We start from the raw sequence: 24,941 nt of genomic DNA, 5'->3' as shown, positions 1-24,941 counted from the left end.
CTCTCTGTGTTTGTGTGGGTTTCCTCCGGGTGCTCCGGTTTCCTCCCATTGTCAAAAAAACATACTGGTAGGGTAACTGGCTGCTGGCAAAATTGCCCCTGGTCTGTGTGTGTGTGTTAGGGAATTTAGATTGTAAATTCGAATGGGGCAGGGACTGGTATGATAGATATTCTCTGTACACTGCTGCAGAATTGGAGGCGCTATACACATAAATGATGATCCGTGTTTTTGTCTGATACTTTGCATTTACCTGGGGAGACTTTATAAAGATGTACTACCACCTTATCACTAAATGTTAGTCACCTGCTCCTTCGTCTTCCCAGTGCTGTGGGGTCTCATCTTCCACCCTCATGTCCTTAACTTCTTGGCTCCCCCTCACCATAGTGACTGTATTCTAGCACCCCTTGTTAGTAACCAGACAATCTTTGGTTACAATGTAGGTACACTAGTCTAGTAATCAAGGGGGGTAAATGTATGAAGCTCCGGGTTCTTCAACACCCGCGAGTTCGGCGTCTTCAGCGCTTAAATTTAAAACTTCCCTTTACAAGGCAGCGCCGCTTTGAATTTAAGCGCTGAAGACGCCGAACTCGCGGGTGTTGAAGAACCCCGAGCTTCATACATTTACCCCATGGTGTCTTTCTGCTATGACACGCTGACTAGCAGCGAGCCCACAGCAGACCAGGGTATAGAAGATGTTTATTTACATCTCGTAGTTACGTGCAGATTTTTAACGGATAAACTATGAGTAAAAGGAAAATAAAAGAGCATCAATAAAACGGTGTATTATAATCCAGTGATATACTTTGCTGTATTGTGAACCAGGCTCATGTCTGTCTGCCAGACTGGCCCAATTATAAAATCTACTGAGCTAAACATTCACCAGTAATACGGCCCAGACTTATATTTTGTGTGCATAATAATTAAGTCCGCATCTGCGACCCAGGCTTTTTCTATTAGTATGATGCTATAACAACAACTTAATTACCTGTCGATGGATGAAACCATGCGATATTAACATGCTTTAAGTGTAGTTCTTTATAAATGATCCTAGGCTGTAAGAACATAGCGTCCGCTGGTCTTGACACAAAAGGTCAGGCAGGAAAATCTTGTTTGTTTGCAATGCTATTAATTGCTCACCTATTCTCTGCAGGATACTGTTGCATTAAAGGGCATTACGCTGCAGGGTCGAAAAGCAAATATTTCCCAAGCAATTCCTAAAGCCACCAGGCTTGGGTTTACTTCTAACTTGGTGCTAAGGAAATAGGTTCTCATGGATACAGCAAATGTATCTGGTACCGGCATTGTTCATGCTGTGGCAAGTTTAGCATGTGAAGATAAGAGGATTGTTTTACTGCACCTTTGTCCAATCCACACCTTGTTGTAGGGGATGAATTCCCTGGTAGATACCACTCCCTAAAGTGTTTGTTTTTCTTCCATAATCTCTAAAGTAAATAAATCTTTGTATTGGGTTTAACCCTAACCTTTGTCTTCCTATATCATGTGTAAAACGAACGTTACTGGGGGAATCTGTCTTAAGCTGGGTACACGCTACAGGATTTTCGTCCAATAATTGGAGAAATCAGCGACATTCAACCGTTTGGTCAGATATGGTGTGAGTGTGTATAGTGACACGATGATGTAAAGTCGTCCCAAAGCGCCGATCATCGTTGCATTTGGTTGGTCGTACCGTTTAATATTTTCCGATCAATCACCTAACGATCATGCATTGTGTATGCACTCACGCTGACGATCTCCATAGAGTTTGCAGAGTCGGGCTCTTTTCAGCCGATGTTAGCAATGAGTGTCAGAGTGAATAAATGTAGAGAGTGCTGTAGAAGGAATAATTAATTTGTTCGTTCTGAGACAGAATATTTAGTTTGAGTCACAGAAGCTAACGAAATTTGTTAGGACATGTGGATAGTTATAACAAGGCGGTTTTAATCAGTGTGACAGTTGTGAATGAATGAATATTGTGCTGTCATTCTCTGAAGACTAGAGGACCAGATGAAGAGCACAGATCTGAAGGTAAATGGTGTCAGTGTGTACGTATGAATCGTCAGACTGATCGGACCTTAAGTCGTAGGTACAATCATTTGAGATAACACTTTGGTCGGAAAAATTCTTCAGTGTGTACCCAGCTTTACAGTTCATTTATCAGCAATCAGTACGCATCTAGTAAAGCCCGTTTATAGTCTTGTATAGTTACTTTTCAGTAGCACACTAGGCAGTATCAATCGAATAGCCATACCCAAACGGTATTCAGTCCAGCCAGACAACATGGGTAATATCAATGGTCAGTCATAGGTTGTGTTAAAAAAAAAATATATTTCTAGCCTTAACTTTTAATGCGGAAGATATTGCTTTATTTCTGTGTCTAATCAGTGTGACTACTTTGTGGGTTATTGTTTTGTATATGGTCTATAATGCGAGTTGAGAGTCTGCATGTGGGACCTGTGGTTTCCTCTTGCGGTTGAAAGCCCGAGTTACCCATGACTATATTAAAGTTTGAAAGTGACTCATTTATTTACGTAGTGATCACTGTGAGTTACCATTTTCTCATTCAGGACTATGTAACAGAGGAAACCCACATAAACAATGGGAGAACATACAAACGCAGATGCCCACTGTATTGCCTCTTCCATGTAACAGTGCTATAAGCCACAGACCTTCCTTGGAGCATGCTGGGCACATTACTTCAATGTAATGTTACAAATAAGCAACTTACTGGCCTGATCTCTCAGATTGAATGGAGGGAATTCTCAGGGTTGCATCTTCTTGTTGCTATGGAAATGCATCTTAAGTAATCAAATAACAATATACATTAGTAGCACAAATACTATTTATCTGTATGCTGAGCATATTTCTTTGTGTGTTTATTGCTAATAGCCCCCTTGGAAAAGACAGGTGTTGTGTGTTAATGATGTCCCGTAAATACTCTTCCACCTACGGATGTACAACTCTACTACCGGGACTGATTTGCCAGTTTAAATAACGGTCTCTGCCAATTAGTGTAGAAAATACCAGTTGCACATGGAGCACGGGATAAGGCCAATGTTTCTGCGCATTAAAAATAATAGGTTGAGATTTGTTAAGTTAATCGTCCGAATAACTCCTGTAATTGCAGTAGAGGTGACGGGGGAATGTACGTGTGTTGTGTTTGATGACATCTGCAGGCTTGTGTTTCTTACCTATGCTATGGCCCAGCTATATTTGTAGCCAAGTTCTTTTTTATATGCAGTTATTTCTCCATGTACTGTACATACTGCCAGGCAGTGTCACACGGTTTGGTTTCTCGTTTGTCCTGATTTACGAGTATTGTTTTCTATATATGGCAGAATCTTGATATTAAAATGATAATCCGTTCACAGACAAGCCCCCCCCCCCTTATTTAATAGTGTTTCTTCATAGACGTCCATGAATAATACATTAGGATGGTCTCTAACTTGCACATACAACATCTCAGCATTCCATTTAGCACATGTAGATTTCTCTTCTTTCATCTTAAATGTGGCAGTAAACACAGGTCAGTGTTTGCCATCTGCCTGTTACACTGCAGCACAAACTGTATGTACAGCGTAATATCTAATATATTCTTATACTTTAGCCCTTTCACTGATTGCTGTGATTCCCCTGCTCACAGGAAAAACCCCATGATCTTGGTGGTAATATAGTTCTGTATACTATTTCTTTACAACGTATGTATATTAAAGGCATATTGCGTGTATTTTGTATGTGCTTTTCCTGGAGTTGATAGTGTTCGTATTCATCTTGTCTCTATCTTGTGTGATTGGCTGCATATTAAGCGTTTCCCCCCCGCAGCCTGAATGAGAAGTAATTATAGTGCAGCCCTGGAGTACGAGTCATTTGAGTGTCTGGATTTATTTGGCTGATCTGAGGATTCTTTATTTACTGGAACGTTTTCAATCCAAGATAAAATTTCCCATTATTGAGAAATGTCCTGTGCTGACTATGTCGCTCTGTTCCACCCACTGGTGAAAGCTCTTCATGTGATCCCATTTTTGAGAGTACTACCCTTTATCATAAGCCATAGTGTTACCTGGGACACTTTACTACCTGGCAGATTGTGTACAGAAGAATCATGCAAGGGGCATAGAGCACTTAAGACTCCTTTAAATAAAAAAAACCCAATAGAAATGTGTACTAATCATTTGCAGCTAAATTAGACATTATATACTAATAAATACATCCAGCATATAATACTAGAGACTGTATGCCTAGGGACAACTCTCTTAAACTGGATTGAGAAATTAGAGAACTCTGTGAAAAATACCCAAACTGCTCCCTCCTCTAGTTGTAATGTAACAATTCCTATTTTTTTTAGTTTTAATGTTTCACCTATTCCTTTTTCTTAGCATCACTGCTCTGTCCTAAAGCCTATTTGTTGATCCTCCCGCATGATTGGTATAAGTATTCCCCACCAGCAGTAATCCGTATTACTTCACGTCTCTTCTGTAGATTATAAACAGTTCTGGATTGGGCCCTGCATACTTCTATCTATCTTTGTGTCTAGTATTTTATTATCACGTTTGTACAGCACAGGAAATGTTTTGATGATTTGAATATCCAGTGTTTTGTATACGGAATGTCTTCATGTCGGGTACAGTTCAATTTAATGTACTATGTTGTGGGGACTGCAAGCCCCTACATGCAGACAGTGATGTCACTGACCAATGATTAAAACTATCATCCTTCATATTCTTAATTACCTCTGTGCTCTCAGAACACCAGACAATAACATACTTTAACCTTCTTCTAACAGATATTTTTTTTTTGTGGTTTTTCCAGAGAAACTATCCTTTTAACCGTTACATTAATAGCCTGTTTTCCTTTTTAACTTGGCTGATTGCTTCGCTTGTTGAATAAATGACAGGGCGAGTTTCAACAGCCAACGGAAATTTTAAATCAGACAGATTACATGCAGGCAACACCCAGACCTGATTGCACTTTAATCCTGGAAAACCTAATATTGAAGGGAGTGTGGGACAGGTAGAAACAGAGGAACGCAAGGAGATTGCTCTGTTCAAAATTATACAGATTTACACATGCCAGGGCGACTTTACACATATATATATGTGTGTATATGTAGCAAAGCATAAACAAAGTGCATTCGATGTTTATTATATATATATATATATATATATCTCTCATTATAATTGTTTTTAAATTCTACATTTGTTTTCCAGCTTGCATAATAACCATTGTTTTGCCATTTTTGTTTAGGTGCCATGCCAGCTCCTGAGCAGGCTCCCATGATGGAGGAGGGGCTACAGAAAGCCCCCCAGGAAGCTCCTCCCACCACGGGGATGGAACCAGAATCCACAGCTACTAACATTTTAGCATCTGTAAAAGAACAGGTAAATGTAGATGTAATTCTGATAATGACAGTAATATTTTTACTTTACAAGTATGAAGATACTTTGGTGATTGTATGAATCTCATTGTTCTATGTAGATTGTTCAGGGCAGAAGAATACGGGGTCATTAGAATGTGTTGTATCTTCCCAGCAGTCGCTGTGTGTGTGTGTGAGAATTCGTAACCTCGGGTCCTCGTACCGTACACTTGTTTAATGTCACATAGGTGTGCATACTACGTACAATGAGTGCACTCCATAATGTTCAGTCTTATGACTTTGTTTTTATTAATATTACCACCGAAAGAAATTACTACTGTATCACTGATACATATCCTGCGATAACTTCACCCAGATTTGTTATCAGTTAAATATTATTTTATAAATAAGCAAAGTTATAGTTGGAGAGGTCTTATACCTATCACACATGCAAACATTTTGCAAAGGAGAAGTGGGCGTGATTTGTTACCTCTGATTTATAGATCAGTGATCGCTTCGGGCTCCTAATTAGGGTAGATGACCAATTTGAAAAGCTTCTATTTCCTGTCGTCCTGATTGGGCGTTGTCGGGTAACACAGGACCGCATAGTTGCGGTAACATTTATAATTGTGTTTACAAGGAAAGGAAATGTTTTTATACAGCATTATTACCATTTCCACCATCCGTTAGCATCTGCTCTTCATTGTATACATTTGTCACTAGAAATAGCTGCAGCAAACCTACAGGTGGGAAAATGTTGAAGCCTCAGCCTGTGTACTCTGACCTCCTGAGTGATGTGATAATGGGAAGATCCTACAGTCAGCAAGTGCTGGGTCTGATATCTGTAGGGATCAGTGCGAGTCAGACATGAGGTCATTGTCTCTTGTATTTGTTAGTTTTATATGTGCTGACATCACATCCACTACAGTGTGATTACACTAAGCCTGCTCATTCACCACATTTCAGCTGGTATTCATAATTGGATGTTTATGCTGTGCGGCAGATAATTAAGATCAGTTTAAAGTTTTTATTTTTGTGTATTTTGTTTTTTGAAAAAACAATAAAAATTTACTTGATTAAAAAAAAGGATCAGTTTATAGTGCAGTGATAAACTATTCTATACCTTCACTTTCATGGTTTGTGATCGTACTAGAAGTGTGAATGACATTAGTTCAGTGTGTTTAATCCTCATTTCTTGTTGTACATAGGGGCCTACTTCCCCCTGGATTGCGTATGTGTGTGGGAAAGGGCACAGGGCCCAACCTCCCTCTCGGAGTGTGCATGGGAGGGGAAACGGGGGCCAACTTCTCCCCTGGAGTGCGGGGGCTATTGCTTGCACACCTTGGAGTGGGGTCTAGGGATTTGCCTTCCAGTCCTGTTGTAGTGAAGGGGGGGGGGGGGGGGCAACTTTAAAATAGACAGCAACACTCGATTGGGCTTTTGCTAAGAGCTCTGGATGACTCAATCCCCCCAACCCAAAATATTAGGATGGGGTTTAAATAGATTTTATCAGGCTTGTTTGTTTACGGAGAACTTTGCTGAGATGCAGCTGATCTAATAATGTCCTGACTGTTTCTGCTCAATGCTCCGAGGCCGGAGCTGCTCAATGGACAAGCTCCATTAAAACCCCCATTGTGCATTGTAGTGAAAGAATGATTTGCACTCTTCTGAATTTGTTTTAGCCAACAGCATTAAGGAAACAAACTGAAGCTTCTGCCAAGTCAGAGTCTCATAGTAGAACAACTGAGGTTTTCTGGTATTCTTGGGTTTCTCCCACACAATGGTTTTAGTATAATTTCTATGAAAAGATTGACTGTTCCTACTAAGAATCTGTGTGCTAAATGAGAAACTGACTGCCGTAATTGTAGGGAAGATTTACGGTGTTAAATCATGACTTCAGAAAACCACAGCAATGGCTTAAAGGAACAGCAAACTGCAAGACCAAGTATTGGCCATGTGTATGCAAAACCTAGGGGTATGTAAGTGCCAGTGCTCATTAGGCCCAGGGAATGTTGTGCATGTACTTTAAAAAATAAAATAAAGATTAAAGTACATGTGCAGACATTGTAACCATACTGCTTTTTCATAACTCTTACTGCAAATTCTTTTCTTGATGTAAGCCTGGGGCTGTGACCAGGGTTAGACAGAAGAGGTAGCTGCCTTGGGTGCATCATAGATTGGGGGTAAATGGATTAGGGGTAGTTTAAGCCCAGATTTCACTTTTCATGGAATGTACAGAAGGGGCTTAAACTACCCCTAATCCATTTACCCCCAATCTATGATGCACCCAAGGCAGCTACCTCTTCTGTCTAACCGTGGTCACAGCCCCAGGCTTACATCAAGAAAAGAATTTGCAGTAAGAGTTATGAAAAAGCAGTATGGTTACAATGTCTGCACATGTACTTTAATATTTATTTACTTTTTTAAAGTACATGCACAAGGGGCAGCACGGTGGCTAAGTGGTTAGCAATTCTGCCTCACAGCGCTGGGGTCATGAGTTCAATTCCCGACCATGGCCTTATCTGTGTGGAGTTTGTATGCTCTCCCCGTGTTTGCGTGGGTTTCCTCCGGGTGCTCCGGTTTCCTCCAACACTCCAAAAACATACTAGTAGGTTAATTGGCTGCTATCAAAAATTGACCCTAGTCTCTCTGTGTGTCTGTCTGTGTATGTTAGGGAATTTAAACTGTAAGCTCCTATGGGGCAGGGACTGATGTGAATGAGTTCTCTGTACAGCGCTGCGGAATCAGTGGCGCTATATAAATAAATGATGATGATGATGAAGGCCTCCGGTGTCTGATCCAAGGCAGTGTTTACAGATAAAACATTGTACCAGCCTCTGCTCCTTCACCTTGTACCAGAATGCATCCCCAATATATTCACACACTAACCTGTGCCTCTCTCTAAGCCCCACACAATGTAACAGCCATCATCCCTTTGTCCCAGAACCGTTAGAACGTTTCTACCAGTATATAGCCCTCATACCCACTTTGTTTCGTACAACACATTGGTTGGCATTGTTGCCTCACGAACGGGCTGACTGCCTTCACTTTTATTTTCATATTTAAATATAAGTAAATGCACATATAGTCTCTGTCGTCCTGCACATGAACCTTCCTTCTCATTACATTTATTAACGTGTGTTTCCATGAGCATCGTCACACTGTCCACATATCAATAACACATGATTAAATACTAACTGCAGACACAGAGGTCAAAACATTAGCTGGATAATATTGTCCATAACACTCGATAATATCTCCAAAATCGTTTGTGCAATTGTTTTTTGCTGCTTCAGTCATTATAGAAATAAATTATACTTATAAATTACTTATAAATTACATAATGTTAGTTTCAAGATATCCTATTAAATGATCATTGTGTTATGCTAACCCAGATTATGCATTCAAAGTCTCAGTCTGCCAAGAGCGTGTGAAATACCCATGTGTCTTTCACCAATTCATGTAAAGGGAATAATGACTTAATGCAGTGCCAAGTACAATACATAGCAGTGTTTCTGGCAATTCATCATGAGGCTTAGGCACTAAAGGCGACAAATATACAGTATATAACACACATCCAATGCAGAACATGGTATAACTACTTGCGTGACTAAGTGCTCCTATGGGGTGTGTCCTGTCACTACATTCAGGGCCGGATTAAGGGAATGGAGGCCCCTGGGCTAAGGGGGCCTCCATTCCCCAGTGAGGGCCCCCGTGATCCGAGCCGCCCCAGTCATGGCCAAATGTTTTGAGAATGACACAAGTATTGGTTTTCAAAAAGTTTGCTGCTTCCGTGTTTTTAGACCTTTTTGTCAGATATTGCTATGGTATACTGAAGTTAAAATTACAAGCATTTCATAAGTGTCAAAGGCTTTTATTGACAATTACATTAAGTTTATGCAAAGAGTCAATATTTGCAGTGTTGACCCTTCTTTTTGAAGACCTCTGCAATTCGCCCTGGCATGCTGTCAATCAACTTCTGGGCCACATACTGACTGACTGGTGGCCGCCCATTCTTGCCTAATCAATGTTTGGAGTTTGTCAGAATTTGTGGGTTTTTGTTTGTCCATCCACATCTTGAGGACTGACCACAAGTTCTCAATGGGATTGAAGTCTGGGGAGTTTCCTGACCATGGACCCAACATTTTGATGTTTTGATCTCCGAGCCACTTAGTTATCACTTTTTCCTTATGGCAAGGTGCTCCATCATGCTGGAAAAGGCATTGTTCATCACCAAACTGTTCTTGGTTGTTTGGGATAAGTTGCTCTTGGAGGATGTTTTGGCTCCATTCTTTATTCATGGCTGTGTTTTTAGGCAAAATTGTGAGTGAGCTGAGAAGCAGCCCCATACATCGATGGTCTCAGGATGCTTTACTGTTGGCATGACACAGGACTGATAGTAGCGCTCACCTTTTATTTCTCCAGACAAGCGTTTTTCCAGATGCCCCAATCAATCTGAAAGGGGATTCATCAGAGAAAATGACTTTACCCCAGTCCTCAGCAGTCCAATCCCTGTACATTTTGCAGAATATTTGTCTGTCCCTGATGTTTACCCTGGAGAGAAGTGATTTTTTTTTTTTTGCTTGGCTTCTTGACACCAGGCCATCCTCCAAAAGTCTTTGCCTCACTGTGCGTGCAGATGCACTCACATCTGCCTACTGCCATTCCTGAGCAAGCTCTACACTGGTGGTGCCCCGATCCTGCAGCTGAATCAACTTTAGGAGACTGTCCTTGCACTTGCTGGACATTTTTGGGCCCCCTGAAGCCTCCTTCACAACTATTGAACCTCTCTCCTTGAAGTTCTTGATGATCCGATAAATGGTTGATTTAGGTGCAATATCCTTGCCTGTGAAGTCTTTTTTGTGCAAAACAATGATAACTGCACATGTTTCCTTGCAGGTAACCATGGTTAACAGAGGAAGAACAATGATTTCAAGCAACACCCTTCTTTTAAAGCTTCCAGTCTGTTATTCTAACTCAATCTGCATGACAGAGTGATCTCCAGCCTTATCCTTGTCAACACTCTCACCTGTGTTAATGAGAGAATCACTGACCTGATGTCAGCTGGTCCATTTGTGGCAGGGCTGAAATGCAGTGCAAATGTTGTTTTGGGGATGAAGTTCATTGTCATGACAAAGAGAGACTTTGAAATTAATTGCAATTCATGTGATCACTCCTTATGACATTCTGGAGTATATGCAAATTGCCATCATAAAAACTGAGGTAGCAAACTCTGTGAAAACCAATATTTTTGTCATTCTCAAAACCTTTGACCAGGACTGTACAGTTCTAAATTAAAAAGAAAGGGAATAATTTAACCACTGATATAACAATTGATAAACAGTCAAGTCTTACAACGTGACATGTTTTATAATGTGTTGTATGTTGTTAATAGTTCAACTATTATAGTTACACAATTGCGTCTTTTCGTTTGTGATTTTTATAAAAACTTTCATTATCCGGACAGAATAGTCCTTCCAGGTGCAGTCCTGTATAGACATGCCGTCACATCCTCCTCATCTCCTAGACTGCCAGAGAACGTTCATACCTGCAGAAGAGGTTTCCTTCATCTGCGGTTCCTGTCATTAAAGAAGTGTTATATTTCTGTGGTGTCTCAGGCGCTCTCGGCTCAGACATCACATGAAAGTTAATTAACAGCACAAAAGTTTCAGCAGAAAGATAAATTGTTACACTGCTATGGTGACACGAGAAGACAGCCAGCCTATGATTACTTATTTATTTATTAGATTTTATATAGCACCTTAGTTCGTTCTTGCCACATTGTCTTTATTCTCTGTTCTCAAATCGGAAACCTAATTCATGTTTTCTACAAAGTGTTAGCTGCGTGGCAGGATGGGGATGGTCTACAACACCAGCACATTAAGTGTGTTCATCAACTGTTCGTGGTGGAGGTGGACGCTTTTTGGGTTTAATCAATATTTGATACAGCGGCCTGTCAATTCCAATGACAGTAGTACAAATTTGTTTCCTTTTTATGTGATTTGATAAACAAGCTCTTACTTGACCTTAAACATGTTACTTTTCCTTACCTGGAATTTACGTCATTTTTCTCAATGTAAAGATAAGTGGGCACCAAGTTGTTCTAATATTCCCAATCAGAAGAAATCACCTGAGTCCCTTAATACCACTTAGCAATGGCCTTTACCTGAAGCATATTTCAAGTGTTGCTACATGATGTTGCTTCCATCTTTCTCTGTCCACAAAATGTTTTTTTTTTCTTCTATAATCTTTTTTCTGAGTTAATGAAGGTTATTCTTATGTTTAATTTGTTTTGTTCAAAAGTCATTGCTTGCTAATGTAAATACTTGTCGCATTCTGCCATTCTTTTACCATGAAACAGCACAGCTCTGTTACACTCTGTGGAAAGAAAATACGTATTATTTTTCTGAACAATTATAGTGAAAATTAAGCAAAACTTAGAAGTGTTATTTTCCCCTTATTTAGCTACGTCCCTTGTCTGGCATAAGGTGGTACTTTATGTGGAGTAGAGCGGATCCTCACATTGCCCTGCACACATGTAACTTTGTGTCTTCAGCTGTGTAAAGAGCAGACATTACTGTTGTGTTTACAAACCATTCCTTAATCTACTTAGTGTTAAGTAGAGATCTGTTTCATGTCCGCAGGAACACATTGCGATAAGCACTTCTTGTTACTTGTTTATAAGTGGATGTATTTCATAGGTGTAACAGCAGTAGCTATTTACAGGTGATACCAAGTTATACACATAATATCTAACAAGACCGATCAGGACATTTACAGTTACAGCAGCCACACACTGTCAATACTGAGCTATGGGGATGATGCTGCTATCAGTGTCTACATTGCAGCCTATAGTTATGTGATTCTACCATTATTCCCCTCCTCTATCCTCTGTCTGCTGACATCACTGGTATTCACCGGGATTGTGGTTGTAGCACATGAACCATCACTGTCTGATACAGTGTAACAAGTTTACTCACCAACGTTATATGGTTCCATTATCCCATACAAATGAAGATATATTCCTTTAGGTTTTGCTGGCCGAGGATATGTTAATATTTTACTTTCCTTGAATTCTCAAGATATTTCATGCTTCAAATTAATTAAAATTAATTGGGTTTCCCGGCATTTTCCCACTTATAATGATGATCCAGATACTAGTCTTAAACTCCCTGAAGAAGAATTTTGGCAACTACTGGGCACATTGTAGGTTGCACATCCTAAATATAACAAAAATGAATGTAGCAATATTCAATTTTGCACCAAGGATTTAAACCATCATTTTTACATTGTTATTTTGGTTTTATAAAGTTGGTTGCAAGTAATCAGCACTTTGCAAAATCACAATTGCATAACACTGACTAAAAGGCACTATAATCCATTTTTTATTTTCTTCTTTCACTTGTTTGTCTAATTGAAATATTAAAAGGTAAATAAATGATCATATTGACTTGACATACCTGCGAGACTCCTTTATACAGCGTGGTAATGGACTGTTGATTTTTACTTTATTGTCTAAGTGTTGTAAGCTTGGCTGAATCTAAAGAAATATTGAATTTTATTTAACAAATTTTTCCCAGGTTCCAATTATTAAAACAGTAAGAAAGCAAAACCATAGTTGGTGTAAAATGGAATTGGATTGGCAGGTATGGCTTTCTTATCTTCTAGTAAAGCTTACTATACACAAGAGAGCCATTGTTTTAGTTTTAGTCCCAGGATGCATTTTGTTATTCTTAAAGCTATGTAGTCAGCCTTAACACACACCAAAAATATGGTCTAATGTTTTTTTAAATAACTTTATTTATAAAGTACCAACACACAATGTATACATACAATGTAGAAAGCCAAAATAGGTGACAGTATATACAACTGGGAGGGGCGGACGGCTGTTTGACAGCCCAGGTCATTACATAAAAGAATGTACGCAAAAGGTATCAAAGACGGCAGATAAGTTACATGTTCCATTATATGGTCTGAATTGTATCAAAAAATTAAATACCATTGAGTGGCGTATCGGTGTGTGGTCTATTTTCTGTAGTGTTATAAGGGGGGGGGGGGGGCGTAGGAGGGGAGGGGACGACGACTGTGGTTTGATGTTTTTTTGTCATAATTATAGTGGTTGTAGATAGGAAGAAGATGAGAAACGACTCAAGGCCAATGCATGTGAACACCTACGTTTCTACTTCATCAAATCTGATTCCTCAGCGATGTTTGCTGTATATGCAAAAAAAATAAAAATTGGAGGAAATAATTTTTTGGTGCACTCTAACTTTAAAAATGTTTTTTTTCCTTAATTGTCCTTTGTTCATTTACTAGACCTCATTTTACGCTACCCTTCTATGGAGGCTTTGACTCGAGATTGGGCCAAGAATACTGTGATTTTGTCTGGGGTTATCTCATTGCTTGTCCTCTTTAGTTCCATCATCCCTCTCCTATTCTGATCTTCAGGCCCAAATGTAATATATACAGAACCAGTCTGATGCTAGTTCTAATAAAATACTTACATTTTATGTGAACCATAATTTGTTATGAATAACTATTGTCATTCATTGACAAATTATCCCAATCTCTAGGATTGAAAGCGACCTATATCTTCGGAGGCTTCAGAATAAATAAAATCTCTGTAATGTGGCTGGATTCTAATTTTGCTGCTTGCCCTTGATTTCCCACCAGCACACAAGCTGATGATTAAAATCTTTCCTCCTTCTGCATATTGTTATCATCCTCTGTAATTCCGTCATATTTCATGGGCAATATTTCAGGGCTTCTTGTTGAAGTGTAAATTGCATCTCTCTGTCTGTGTCTGATGAGGAACAGAGAGGTTGAGGGAAAGATGAAAACAAAAAAAATGTTGTACATAAATATACATATATCCTGTAACATACTACTTCAATAACTACATTTCAAAACGTCAGAATACTTAAACAGAACTAAATGTACCGGTTTTTGGTTTTTCGAAGGTGTCAACAACCAAATGAAGTAGATTTATTTTCAATAAACGAACTGTCATCTCACAAATTTGTGGCGGCACGGAGGCAAGCCATATGTTATAATGTAGGGGACACAACATGACATCTGGAGTGTAGTTTTCTTGTCACGAATATCAGTATCTCTACAATCAGTGTCAAACATTTCACAGCTTTAATATACCTGACACAGAGTGAGATACACATTGCTTATTATTTTTTCGGTACAGTTAATTATGCTGGCACCAATTGAAATGGAGGAGTCACCGCGACAAACTCTGCCCACCTGTCATCTCAAGGGTGGGGATATCCGCACCCTGAGTGAGCGGGCAGGCTGGGTGGCCAACCAACAGACAGTGCTGCTGACCACTTGTCTTTTCATATCCAGTGATTTCATGAATTATATCTAGTAGAGCATTTGGAAGCTTTAGACAAAACAAATTTTAAGTGTGTGTTTTTTTTTTTTAGGGCATTTCATAGTTGAACCCCCTCTAACTTACGTTAATGGGGTTGGGGAGGCCTGGACTGTGATGTGAGATTGTTTAATGGGGCTGTGGAGACCTGGGAGTAAATTTATCAAGCTGCGGGTTTGAAAAAGTGGAGATGTTGCTTATAGCAACCAATCAGATTTTAGCTGTCATTTATTTAGTACATTCTTTAAAATGATGACTAGAATCTTATTGGTTGCTATAGGCAACATCTCCACTTTTTCAAACCCTGCAGTTTGATAAATTTACCCCCTGGGGGGGGGGGAGTGGCTCTTTTTTTTACTTGTCATTTGTTGCCAGTTTTCTGTTCTTGTGGGTAATGGGGTCAAAGCAACTAGTCTTATTCATAACCAAATACATAATCCTAACTTAAACTTATTGATTATAACGTGTGTGAGCAGTCTACTGGTAAGGAATCTTGTTTTATTGGTACAAAATGCAACCATAGCTGTTTTTGTTAAATTCATGCTCTGCAAACTGAATGTATAGGAAGGTGGGGGGGAATGGAGATGTTTGGTCCACTTGGAAATGGATCTGTTGTCTGTACACAGGGGAGAGAGACCTATTGTGGGCTGAACCAGTATTCATTTGAAAGCGGTCTATGAATTCTCTAGAGATTGTGAAATATGCTGCATTGTCATATTGGTTCAGCACACAGAGAATGTCTCCATTATGCACGAGCAGTAGGTGACTTGTTAATGCAGGTTGGAATGTGTTGCCCATTGTAAGATATGCATCAGTGTAAATGTTCCATGTTTACCTTGTAAGCCCCGTTTTGCAGAGGAAACCTAGCAATGTCCGCCTGTATGGCTGGTTTATTTTTAGTACCTGTTAGGACTTGTTTTATTTCCTCCTGTCATTATTTTTATTTTTCACTTTTGACAAATTCAACAGAAATATTTAATTCCATCCGTGGGCACTTCACGCTCACATAACAAATAACACAGCCTTGCAACCACTTGAGTTAATTATGCATTTGAGAAAGGAGCAGCATAGTGCAAATTCATCTTTTAGCAGTACAAGAGGGTATTCCGTGTATCACTTAGGCCCTTAGGAGACACTTATAATCTCTGGAATTCATGAATAAGTCAGAAAAGTACAGAGCAGTAAATGTTCAACTTAAAATGATTACATCATAATGCGGCTTTTGAGACCTTGATGAAATTTGACTCTGGACCTCCTGAAGTTTTGCTCACCTATCTAACTTTTTAGTAGTAATGTTTCCTCACAGGCTCTCAAAGGAAAATGAGAAGCACAAATTGAGACCTTTTTAGGAACACCGGTTCTTTGACACTGTATACAAGCAGGCCGGCCAGGCGTATTGATTTCAAGGCTTGGGGGGCCAGCTTAAAACCAACTATTTTTCCACTAACTTAAAAATGTCAATCTTTAGTAACGGAAACTGATGGCAGCCCTTATTCTGTCCTTCAGAACGTGTCATGGTCTTATCTATGCTGATGTTTGTTTTTTTTGTTTTTTTTGTTTTTTTTTATTCAGACTGCTGTTAATGATTTGTTGTTCTGGACTACTATGGCAACCACAGTCTTATGGCACACAGTGTAGTGAGCAGAGCGGCCTTGGAAAACCTCTCTGAGCTCTCTCTGTACTGTGACAGCCTCCTCTGCCGTCACATGACCTGCTGAGAGCCTGTGATCATGTGTCTGAGCAGCAGATTGACTGTCTGACAGCCATGTTTGTTTGCCAAACATATTCTAAAATGAAGAGCATGAATTGCAGGAGGATTAAGCCATGTCTTAAGCGGGTGCTCTCCCATCCTTCTCCTATTCTTATTCACTACAATAGAACTTGCCAGACAGTCGCTGGTACTGCCTTTGTGACAGTAGAAAGATAACAGTGAAACCCTGACTGTAACGCTTACAACTTTATAAAATTAAATGGATAAATGTGAATTTGGTAATGACCATCTGCTACACTCTGGTGCGTGCTGCCTATCTCCTGAGAATGCCAGGACATAATCAAATGGATACGGATACCTGTTGTGTAAACATGTGTGAAACAGTACAGACATTGGCATTCCATAGAATACCAACATTCTACACTCTGCCTGTTACATATGCAAATCATCTTATCATAGGACTTTATAGAAGAACTCCCAGGAAGGGTGAACAATTCTCTCTTTATGGTACCAGTCACTGGAGCCCCAGGCTCTGCTACGTGTATCTGTTTTTTTTTGTTTTTTTTTGAGGGTTTGTGGTTTGTGTCTCAGTCCCTGGGGCAAAAACCAGCGCTGTGTGATACTGCGGACAGTTTGTGATACCACAGGGATTGTAAAGGCTGATTGGTCCTCTTCCCTCCGCAACCATTTAAAATAGTGAGCAGAAATAATCCCCACATATGTGGCAGTGCATGCAAAGATTCTATGAGTTTAAATCAAAATATAATTTCTCAAATGGTCTTTTCCATTGAACAATTTGTACACACAGAGGTCAGTGTCTGCTCAACTTGATACAGGGGTAAAGTAGAAAAACACTGTTCAGTGACTCCACACATTGTAAACTCCCGTGCTGCTCCCCACTTATGGAATTCCCTACCACGCCCCAATCAGGATTTCCCACAGCCTTTAGACCTTCTCTAAAAACCCATCTTTTTTTTTTTTTTTTTTTTAAAGCTTATTTTATACCTGATGATACTATTCACACTACTGCACCCTCCCAGCTGTCCCAATCTCCACTCTGAGCCACACTGGTTCCTCTTGTTTCAGCTGTACCCTCTTCCACTTAGACTGTGAGCTCTCTAGCGAGCAGGGTCCTTCATACCCTTAGTTTATGTGCCTGTATTTATTTTGTCTACCTTCTATGTCCCTGTTTTCCCTACTGTACGGCATTGTGGCTCCTTACAAATCTACGATAATAATAATTGCAATACGATTGTTCTTAGTAGTGCACAATCACAATTACCTGGAGGATCATACTACTATTCAAATCGGTTTCAGTGTACAGTTCCTGGTGCTCACTAAATGAAGGAGCAGCTCTGTTAAACTTTAACATTTACCTGGGAGTGCTACTCTAAAGCATATCCGCTGTCTGCATAACTCTCACACACTTTTGGAGAAAAGTGTGTGAGAGATTAAAATGCTAGTTACAGCCTATTATAATGCCAGCATTGCAATAAGCACGGCTTGCCAGATCCCAGTTGCTCTTACAAGGTGATTGTGTTGTAGCATGTTTAATAACGCCAATAACCAAACCAGCCCCCAGCGATGGAGATCACTCTATAAAAGCATTGTATGCCCCCTGATGTCCTGTGCGGTATGTATTTTATATGATATATGTTTACAGAGCCAGATATATTTAACAGTTAATTCTGACATTCTTGGCATTTACTAGAACAAGGCCCTATATTTCCCAACATATCTTGGCTGTTATCTTCATAAATATCTTGGTGCATGTCTCATGCATTAGCGTGCCAAGCTGAAAGAGTCATCAGCCTGATCATCCGCAGATGGCTATTCATTCTGAGCTGGCACTTTCCTTTTAACACCCCGCTCCAGCCGCGTACTTCTCTTCTAAAACACCGTCTCTGCTTGAAAATTCTTCTGCCGTCTTCTAGTTTTATATTACCACTAGTTTTGTCATCTAAATTATGGTTTAAGGATTTAGTATGGTCACTGTCGTGTGGTTACCATGGCGATCAGTCACATGACAAATTATATAGCGTGCAGAGGGGTTTTGGAACTTTTATAGCATAAAACGCTCATACCTCTCCATCACGTGACCTCAGAGAGGAGCTTGGTGACTCAGACTAAAAGATCAGGCCACACTCTTATCGCAAATTGGATTAAAAAATGTTTTTCTGTTTAAAACAAATAAGTGGTATGTAGGCTTGCACCTTTAATATATAGTATTTTAAATATACTATTCAGTTGCATTGCTCCCTAATGAATATGTGAAATTGTGAAAACCAATTTGAGATCATTGTTTTTATTTTTATTTTTTTATTTTATCCTTCCCTGCACACCAGTCTTGTAGTATTTAGGTTAAACGCAAGTTGTTGTTTTTTTGTGGTTTTTTGTTTTTTTTTTGGGTTGTTGTTTTTTTTTTTTTTTTTTATTGAAAGAATCATGTGTATGTGAAAATAACACATTGCCCTGCTTCACGGGAAAAAACAATAGGGATTTAATTGTCATTAAAACCTAACTAAACTTAAAATATAAGTTGTGTTGTATAAAATAGCTACCAATATAATTCAGATATATACATGAACGCTCCTGTGCCATGACAGGAGGTGAGATTGCTGGGATGGGATTTACATTTGCGATGTGGCCGAATGAGCGATTTTCCTGTTGTCCGTGGCTTTATGCAAAGAGGATTGTAAGAGGCCGACTGCCATGTGCTTAATGTGATTACTGACCAGTCTGCTGTGTATAGGAAAATACCATTATCATTACTTCTGATGGGCCCCTGAACTCTGATATATATATATATATATATATATATATATATATATATATATATATATATATATATATATATATACACGTGTGAGTGCTTCTCAGCACATTGTCTATATAAGCAAACTTGTATTTTGGGTATAATGAGTTGGTAAGGGATTATACACGGGTCCTTATATATATCACCTGTTGAACCATGCATACCCAGCTGCTGGTTCAATAACACAAATATAACATACTTGCCTACACTCCTGAATTTTGGGGAGTGTTCCCAGACTCCCGGAAGAGTATTCCATCCTCCCAGGCCATGCACGACTTTCTTGCGAGGTGAACAGGATAGGGCTGTGTTGTAGTTGCGTCATCAAACCACATGCCCTGGCCAAAGAGCAAGTATGACTGATATATAGAGCCGTACACCCAAATCACAGGCAACTGTTTGTCTTACTAGATGTAATATATTTATAAAATCCTTTGTACAGTGTCACTTACTCATACGCTCCTTGTATCAGAAAAACAATGGTCACACGCTTGATGTAAATACATATTTACAAACGATCACTTGGCCACAGAGCTGCCCATTTCTCATTCCATAAGGCAATATATAGTGAACATATATTCTCTTTAGTTTCTCACAGTACTGTGGCCTTGGGTTTAATTCTTGCAATCAGCAGGAGTTTTTAATGTCCTCCCCCGGTTTGTGACAGATCCAGGTACTCTGGTTTCCTTCCATGGCCTAAAGGTATAGTAGTGGAGTAACTACATTTGCTGTGTGCGTGTCTAGTAGGAACATCAGATTGTAATTTCCGTTCAGTGTTAGGTTTAATGATTTGACTACAGTGCTGCCGAACACATTGGCACTATATTAGTAAGAATAGTAATAATCAGCAGGGTATATGGTCGGTCTGCCTTGTAAGGACATTCTGCCACAACCTTTGCCTTATCTGTTGTACAGAGTTATTCAAGAGACAGAACATTACCATGTATTTGGCCTGTAAACAGCAGCTGTAATAAGTCCCATATGATTGCTCCATAGCAACTTGTTTATCATGATGGTAGGATATAAATACGCACACACGTGTTATCACTGTGCATCGTCCTCATTAGCGCACTTCTGGAAACAAGCCTTCAAATACTCATCTCTAACGTTGGACACGGAGATTAGAGCAGGTAGTAAGCTAGGGTGGTCTGGTGGGCGTTGTTGTGTTAACCATGGCCTGAGGATGATATTTGCTTCTGTAATACTTGCTTTCTGAATCTGATGGTGATGCTGTTGCTGTATATGTGGAAACTGTGCGTGTGCTTTGTATGTGCCCAGTACGCGACCATCCGTGAAGTCCTGTGCAGGTGCAGGGCTCATACCAAAACGCTTTTATAACGTGCAGATGTTCGGTCCAATATTTGGCCATATAATACAAACACATTTACCTAACCATACATGTTGCATTTATTGTTTGCCGAAGCACTATACTTTCTGCATTTTTGATATTCTTTAATGTCTGCATGAAATATGGTTAAAAATTCGCATATATATTGGCATCTACCCTCTCGCTATGTTTCTGAGAAACTTTGTGACATTTGAAAACTATAGGAAGTCTACTGCTTTGGAGTAACGGCTCGCAAAGTCTGCTGCTTTGGAGTAGCGGCTCGCAAAGTCTGCTGCTTTGGAGTAGCGGCTCGCAAAGTCTGCTGCTTTGGAGTAGCGGCTCGCAAAGTCTGCTGCTTTGGAGTAACGGCTCGCAAAGTCTGCTGCTTTGGAGTAGCGGCTCGCAAAGTCTGCTGCTTTGGAGTAGCGGCTCGCAAAGTCTGCTGCTTTGGAGTAGCGGCTCGCAAAGTCTGCTGCTTTGGAGTAGCGGCTCGCAAAGTCTGCTGCTTTGGAGTAGCGGCTCGCAAAGTCTACTGCTTTGGAGTAACGGCTCGCAAAGTCTGCTGCTTTGGAGTAGCGGCTCGCAAAGTCTGCTGCTTTGGAGTAGCGGCTCGCAAAGTCTGCTGCTTTGGAGTAGCGGCTCGCAAAGTCTGCTGCTTTGGAGTAGTGGCTCGCAAAGTCTGCTGCTTTGGAGTAGCGGCTCGCAAAGTCTGCTGCTTTGGAGTAGCGGCTCGCAAAGTCTGCTGCTTTGGAGTAGCGGCTCGCAAAGTCTGCTGCTTTGGAGTAGCGGCTCGCAAAGTCTGCTGCTTTGGAGTAGCGGCTCGCAAAGTCTGCTGCTTTGGAGTAGCGGCTCGCAAAGTCTGCTGCTTTGGAGTAGCGGCTCGCAAAGTCTGCTGCTTTGGAGTAGCGGCTCGCAAAGTCTGCTGCTTTGGAGTAGCGGCTCGCAAAGTCTGCTGCTTTGGAGTAGCGGCTCGCAAAGTCTGCTGCTTTGGAGTAACGGCTCTGGACTGGCTGTGAATTTCAACTTGGGATTATCTCCAGCTGCGCCAACAATTCATTGGGAGATGAGAACCCGTCCTGAAACTTGTCAGTGGAGCAAAGAGTCTGGAAGAAAAATTATTGGCTTACTAAAAATGTGATTGCAACATGTCTCTCGGGTGTATATTGATGTCATTTCATTGCTCAGAAATTGGGAAATTGATGTGTGCGGGTCCAGTTTCTTCTAGACTTGCAGAATGTCGCCTGGGATGTCATACGCAGCCATGAAATAAAAATGTGTTTGAGCCCCAATAATTTAGTTGTGCGTGTTTGTGGAGGGGCCAGGGATGTTGTCGTCATACTTTTACCCCCCCCCCCTTCCTTATTTATTAACCTAGTTAAGAATTAGTTTTGTAATAAATGGGGGGGGGGCATTTAAATAATCAATAAAATAAACTCTCCTATTTGTGCTCTTTGGGAATGGTCTCTGCTTTAGTCCTGCTGTTGGGGAAGATAGGGATGGTCGTGTCTGTCACCGGTAGGTGAAGTTACTGCACACATCGTACAAACTATAAAGGATTTTTTTGTTTTCAGCCCATCTAACAGCTCTATTCTATGTTCACTTGGAGCACAATTACATCAAGTATTCTCTTGTCTGTTAAACTCATCATGAAAGGTACACTACCCTAATTTTACGTACATTTTGATTTGATATTTTGCTACTGTCATTATTTGTAAAAAAGAATTATGCTTTTCTGTATTCCTGTATTTCCCAAACTCCTATACAGCTGTTACTCTCTATCAGACTTGAACTTTTTCCTGTTTTCTTTTTTTTTTTTTTTTTCCTCATATTCTCCTTTTTCACAGCCATCCTGTCAATCTTAACTCTTGTTATCCCCTGCAGTCTAACCTTTAGGGGTGTTACATAATGGAAGTGATTCTGATTTATCGTTTCCATATTTGCTCATAGACCGTACAGTGCATGTGCCCTGTACTAGACACAATCAACTGAAGATTGTATCTACTTTTGCAATATCTAATATGTGTAGCGCAATTTTAATTTGGACAAGACAGTTGTAATTAGACTTGGTTTGCTTCTGTATTTTTCCGGTTAGTGTGTTGTTAGCTGTCTGTTTTGCAAATATTCGCTAGGGAAAGCCACATAAAAATACCGCTACGTTATTTTCTGCATTGTTGGCTATCCCAGAAAATGATGGTGAAATGTATTCATCTAGTTTTCAGTAGCACAGGTACTTCAAATGTGCACCAAGGTCTTAGAGTTATAAGGCGAGAAACAGGAATTGTTTTTACCGTGTTCCATTGTGGTTTTTTTTTCTTTCTTAAACTCTTTTTTTTTTATTTTTTTTATTTGAGCCGCAAGAGAAACTATTGCTCTATTGGTAATGCCTTGTGTGTGATAGATTAGTCATCTAACCTAAGCCAGGTCCCAGACTGGCCAACCTTGAGGAAATCCCCAGTGACATTTCCTGTGACAATAGGGTACGTTATTTGATGCTGTCTCATTATAGCAACTATGTTCAGTTTTAGACGCAGGTAAAGATTGTGTCAGCTCTTGGGTACAGAAGTTGGGCCATGACCCGGTCCGTTCTATTCCGTTCAATAGCGTGACCCCTTCATCTCCATTGTGACGTTAACCAGGTATGAATATGGGCCTAGAGTTGTGGTTTAAAAACAAGCAAAAACCGTAACTGCATATTATCAAGAAAATGTTAAATTGGGTGTTTCTATCAGTAAAAAGATATTAATAGTCTTATTTATTATATCAGAGCCAAAAGAAAGGTGCCACACTGGTTATTCCTGTTTTAGCTTTCTGTACGCTAAGGGCAATGTAAATAAACTCTGTTAATCATTTACCCACAAGATAGACTCAAACTTTGTTTATATAGTGTATGTGTGTGTATGTATGTATGTATGTATGTATGTATATGTATGTATGTGTGTATATATATATATATATATATATATATATATATATATATATATATATATTTATATTTATATATATTTATATTTATATATATTTATATTTATATATATTTATATTTATATATATTTATATTTATATTTATATATATTTATATTTATATATATTTATATTTATATATATTTATATTTATATATATTTATATTTATATATATTTATATTTATATATATTTATATATATATATATTTATATATATATATATTTATATATATATATATATATATATATATATATATATATATAGATATATATATATGTGTATGTGTGTATTATAATAGAGGGAGATATAAAAACATTACTCCCCAACACACCCATCTCACTCAGGAGAACTCCCTCTGCCGATGCGAGAGCTATTTCAAATTTAGTTTCATACAATTCTGTGCTCGTATTCCGCAAATACTTGGACAGAAGCTCAAATAGCACTGCTTTGCATATTCCCTGGGCATCCTTTCTGAGTGAAATTATCCTTTTATGTAGATTTGCAGTTTCACAGTTCAGTTTACCAGAACTTTAAAAATGTCTTGTCCCAGAATAGTTTTTTTTTTCTTCTTACAACAATTTTTTAAAAAAAATGAAAATACATTGTAACAGCAGATGACCGTAATAAACGTGGTAACCAGATTGGAGATAAAGCTTTTTGCTCGAGCCGTACCTGTAAAGACACCAATGTATTTTTGTGGGGAAAAGACACTTTACCAATATAGTAGGAACGTCTACATGTAGCTTTTGATTGCTTCTGATGCAAATTAAGCGTATTTGTACTACGCACGCTGAATGAATTATAGCTACGGTATAAGATATTCACTTATATTCTATAGAAGAGACTTTCTCCTGCTTAGACACAGCACCTCCTACAGGTAAAATGGGATACACCATCCTTTGCCTCAGGCAATGCTCCCTGTAGAAAACCATTGAAAATGAGATGTTGGGAGATCACCTGTGCTCTATAAGTTGATCACACTTATGTGTCCAAACAGAAATTAAAGACCCCCTCTAAGACCAGGTAATAAGTGTATTAAACTGCGATTTCTGTAAATCGCAGATGTTCGGCGACTGTGACAGCTAAGTTTAAAACGGCAATGTCTTTAAGGGCAAGTTTTGCTCTTAGACATTGCACCTGTTTTTTTCCTCTGGCCTCTAGTGTTCAAAGACTAACATTTTACCAATAATGACATGGGCAAAAGTTGAGCTCGATTATTAATCTTTTTTTTTTTTTTTTTAAATTCACTAACTTTTATTGAATAGATTTATAAACAGTTTGACGTAAGAGCAAATTATAAAGGGAAAACTGAAATATAAACAGGGTGGATGGAAACATAGGAAGGGAAGGAATTACAATTGGCCGTAGCAACACTAACTTTGTCAAGGAGACAAAAATG

The 24,941-nt window shown here is 39.3% G+C and overlaps 1 protein-coding gene across 9 annotated transcripts in view; it reads left to right on the top strand.

Annotated features, from left to right (window-relative positions):
- The first annotated feature begins 5,245 nt into the window (after positions 1-5,245).
- PKP4 (plakophilin 4) overlaps positions 5,246-24,941 on the top strand; it is a 115,797-nt gene continuing 96,101 nt past the window's right edge. For 8 of the 9 annotated variants that reach the window (XM_075180835.1, XM_075180827.1, XM_075180828.1 and 5 more), the window contains exon 1: positions 5,246-5,375. In XM_075180835.1, the coding sequence (XP_075036936.1) occupies positions 5,247-5,375 (129 nt within the window). In that variant the 5' untranslated portion in view covers position 5,246. The remainder of the gene's footprint in view (positions 5,376-24,941) is intronic. The other variant, XM_075180834.1, reaches the window with a different exon arrangement.

This window comes from Mixophyes fleayi, chromosome 7 (assembly GCF_038048845.1).
Source record: "Mixophyes fleayi isolate aMixFle1 chromosome 7, aMixFle1.hap1, whole genome shotgun sequence".
Taxonomy (NCBI): domain Eukaryota; kingdom Metazoa; phylum Chordata; class Amphibia; order Anura; family Limnodynastidae; genus Mixophyes; species Mixophyes fleayi.
This window is presented reverse-complemented; position numbering and strand designations above follow the sequence as displayed.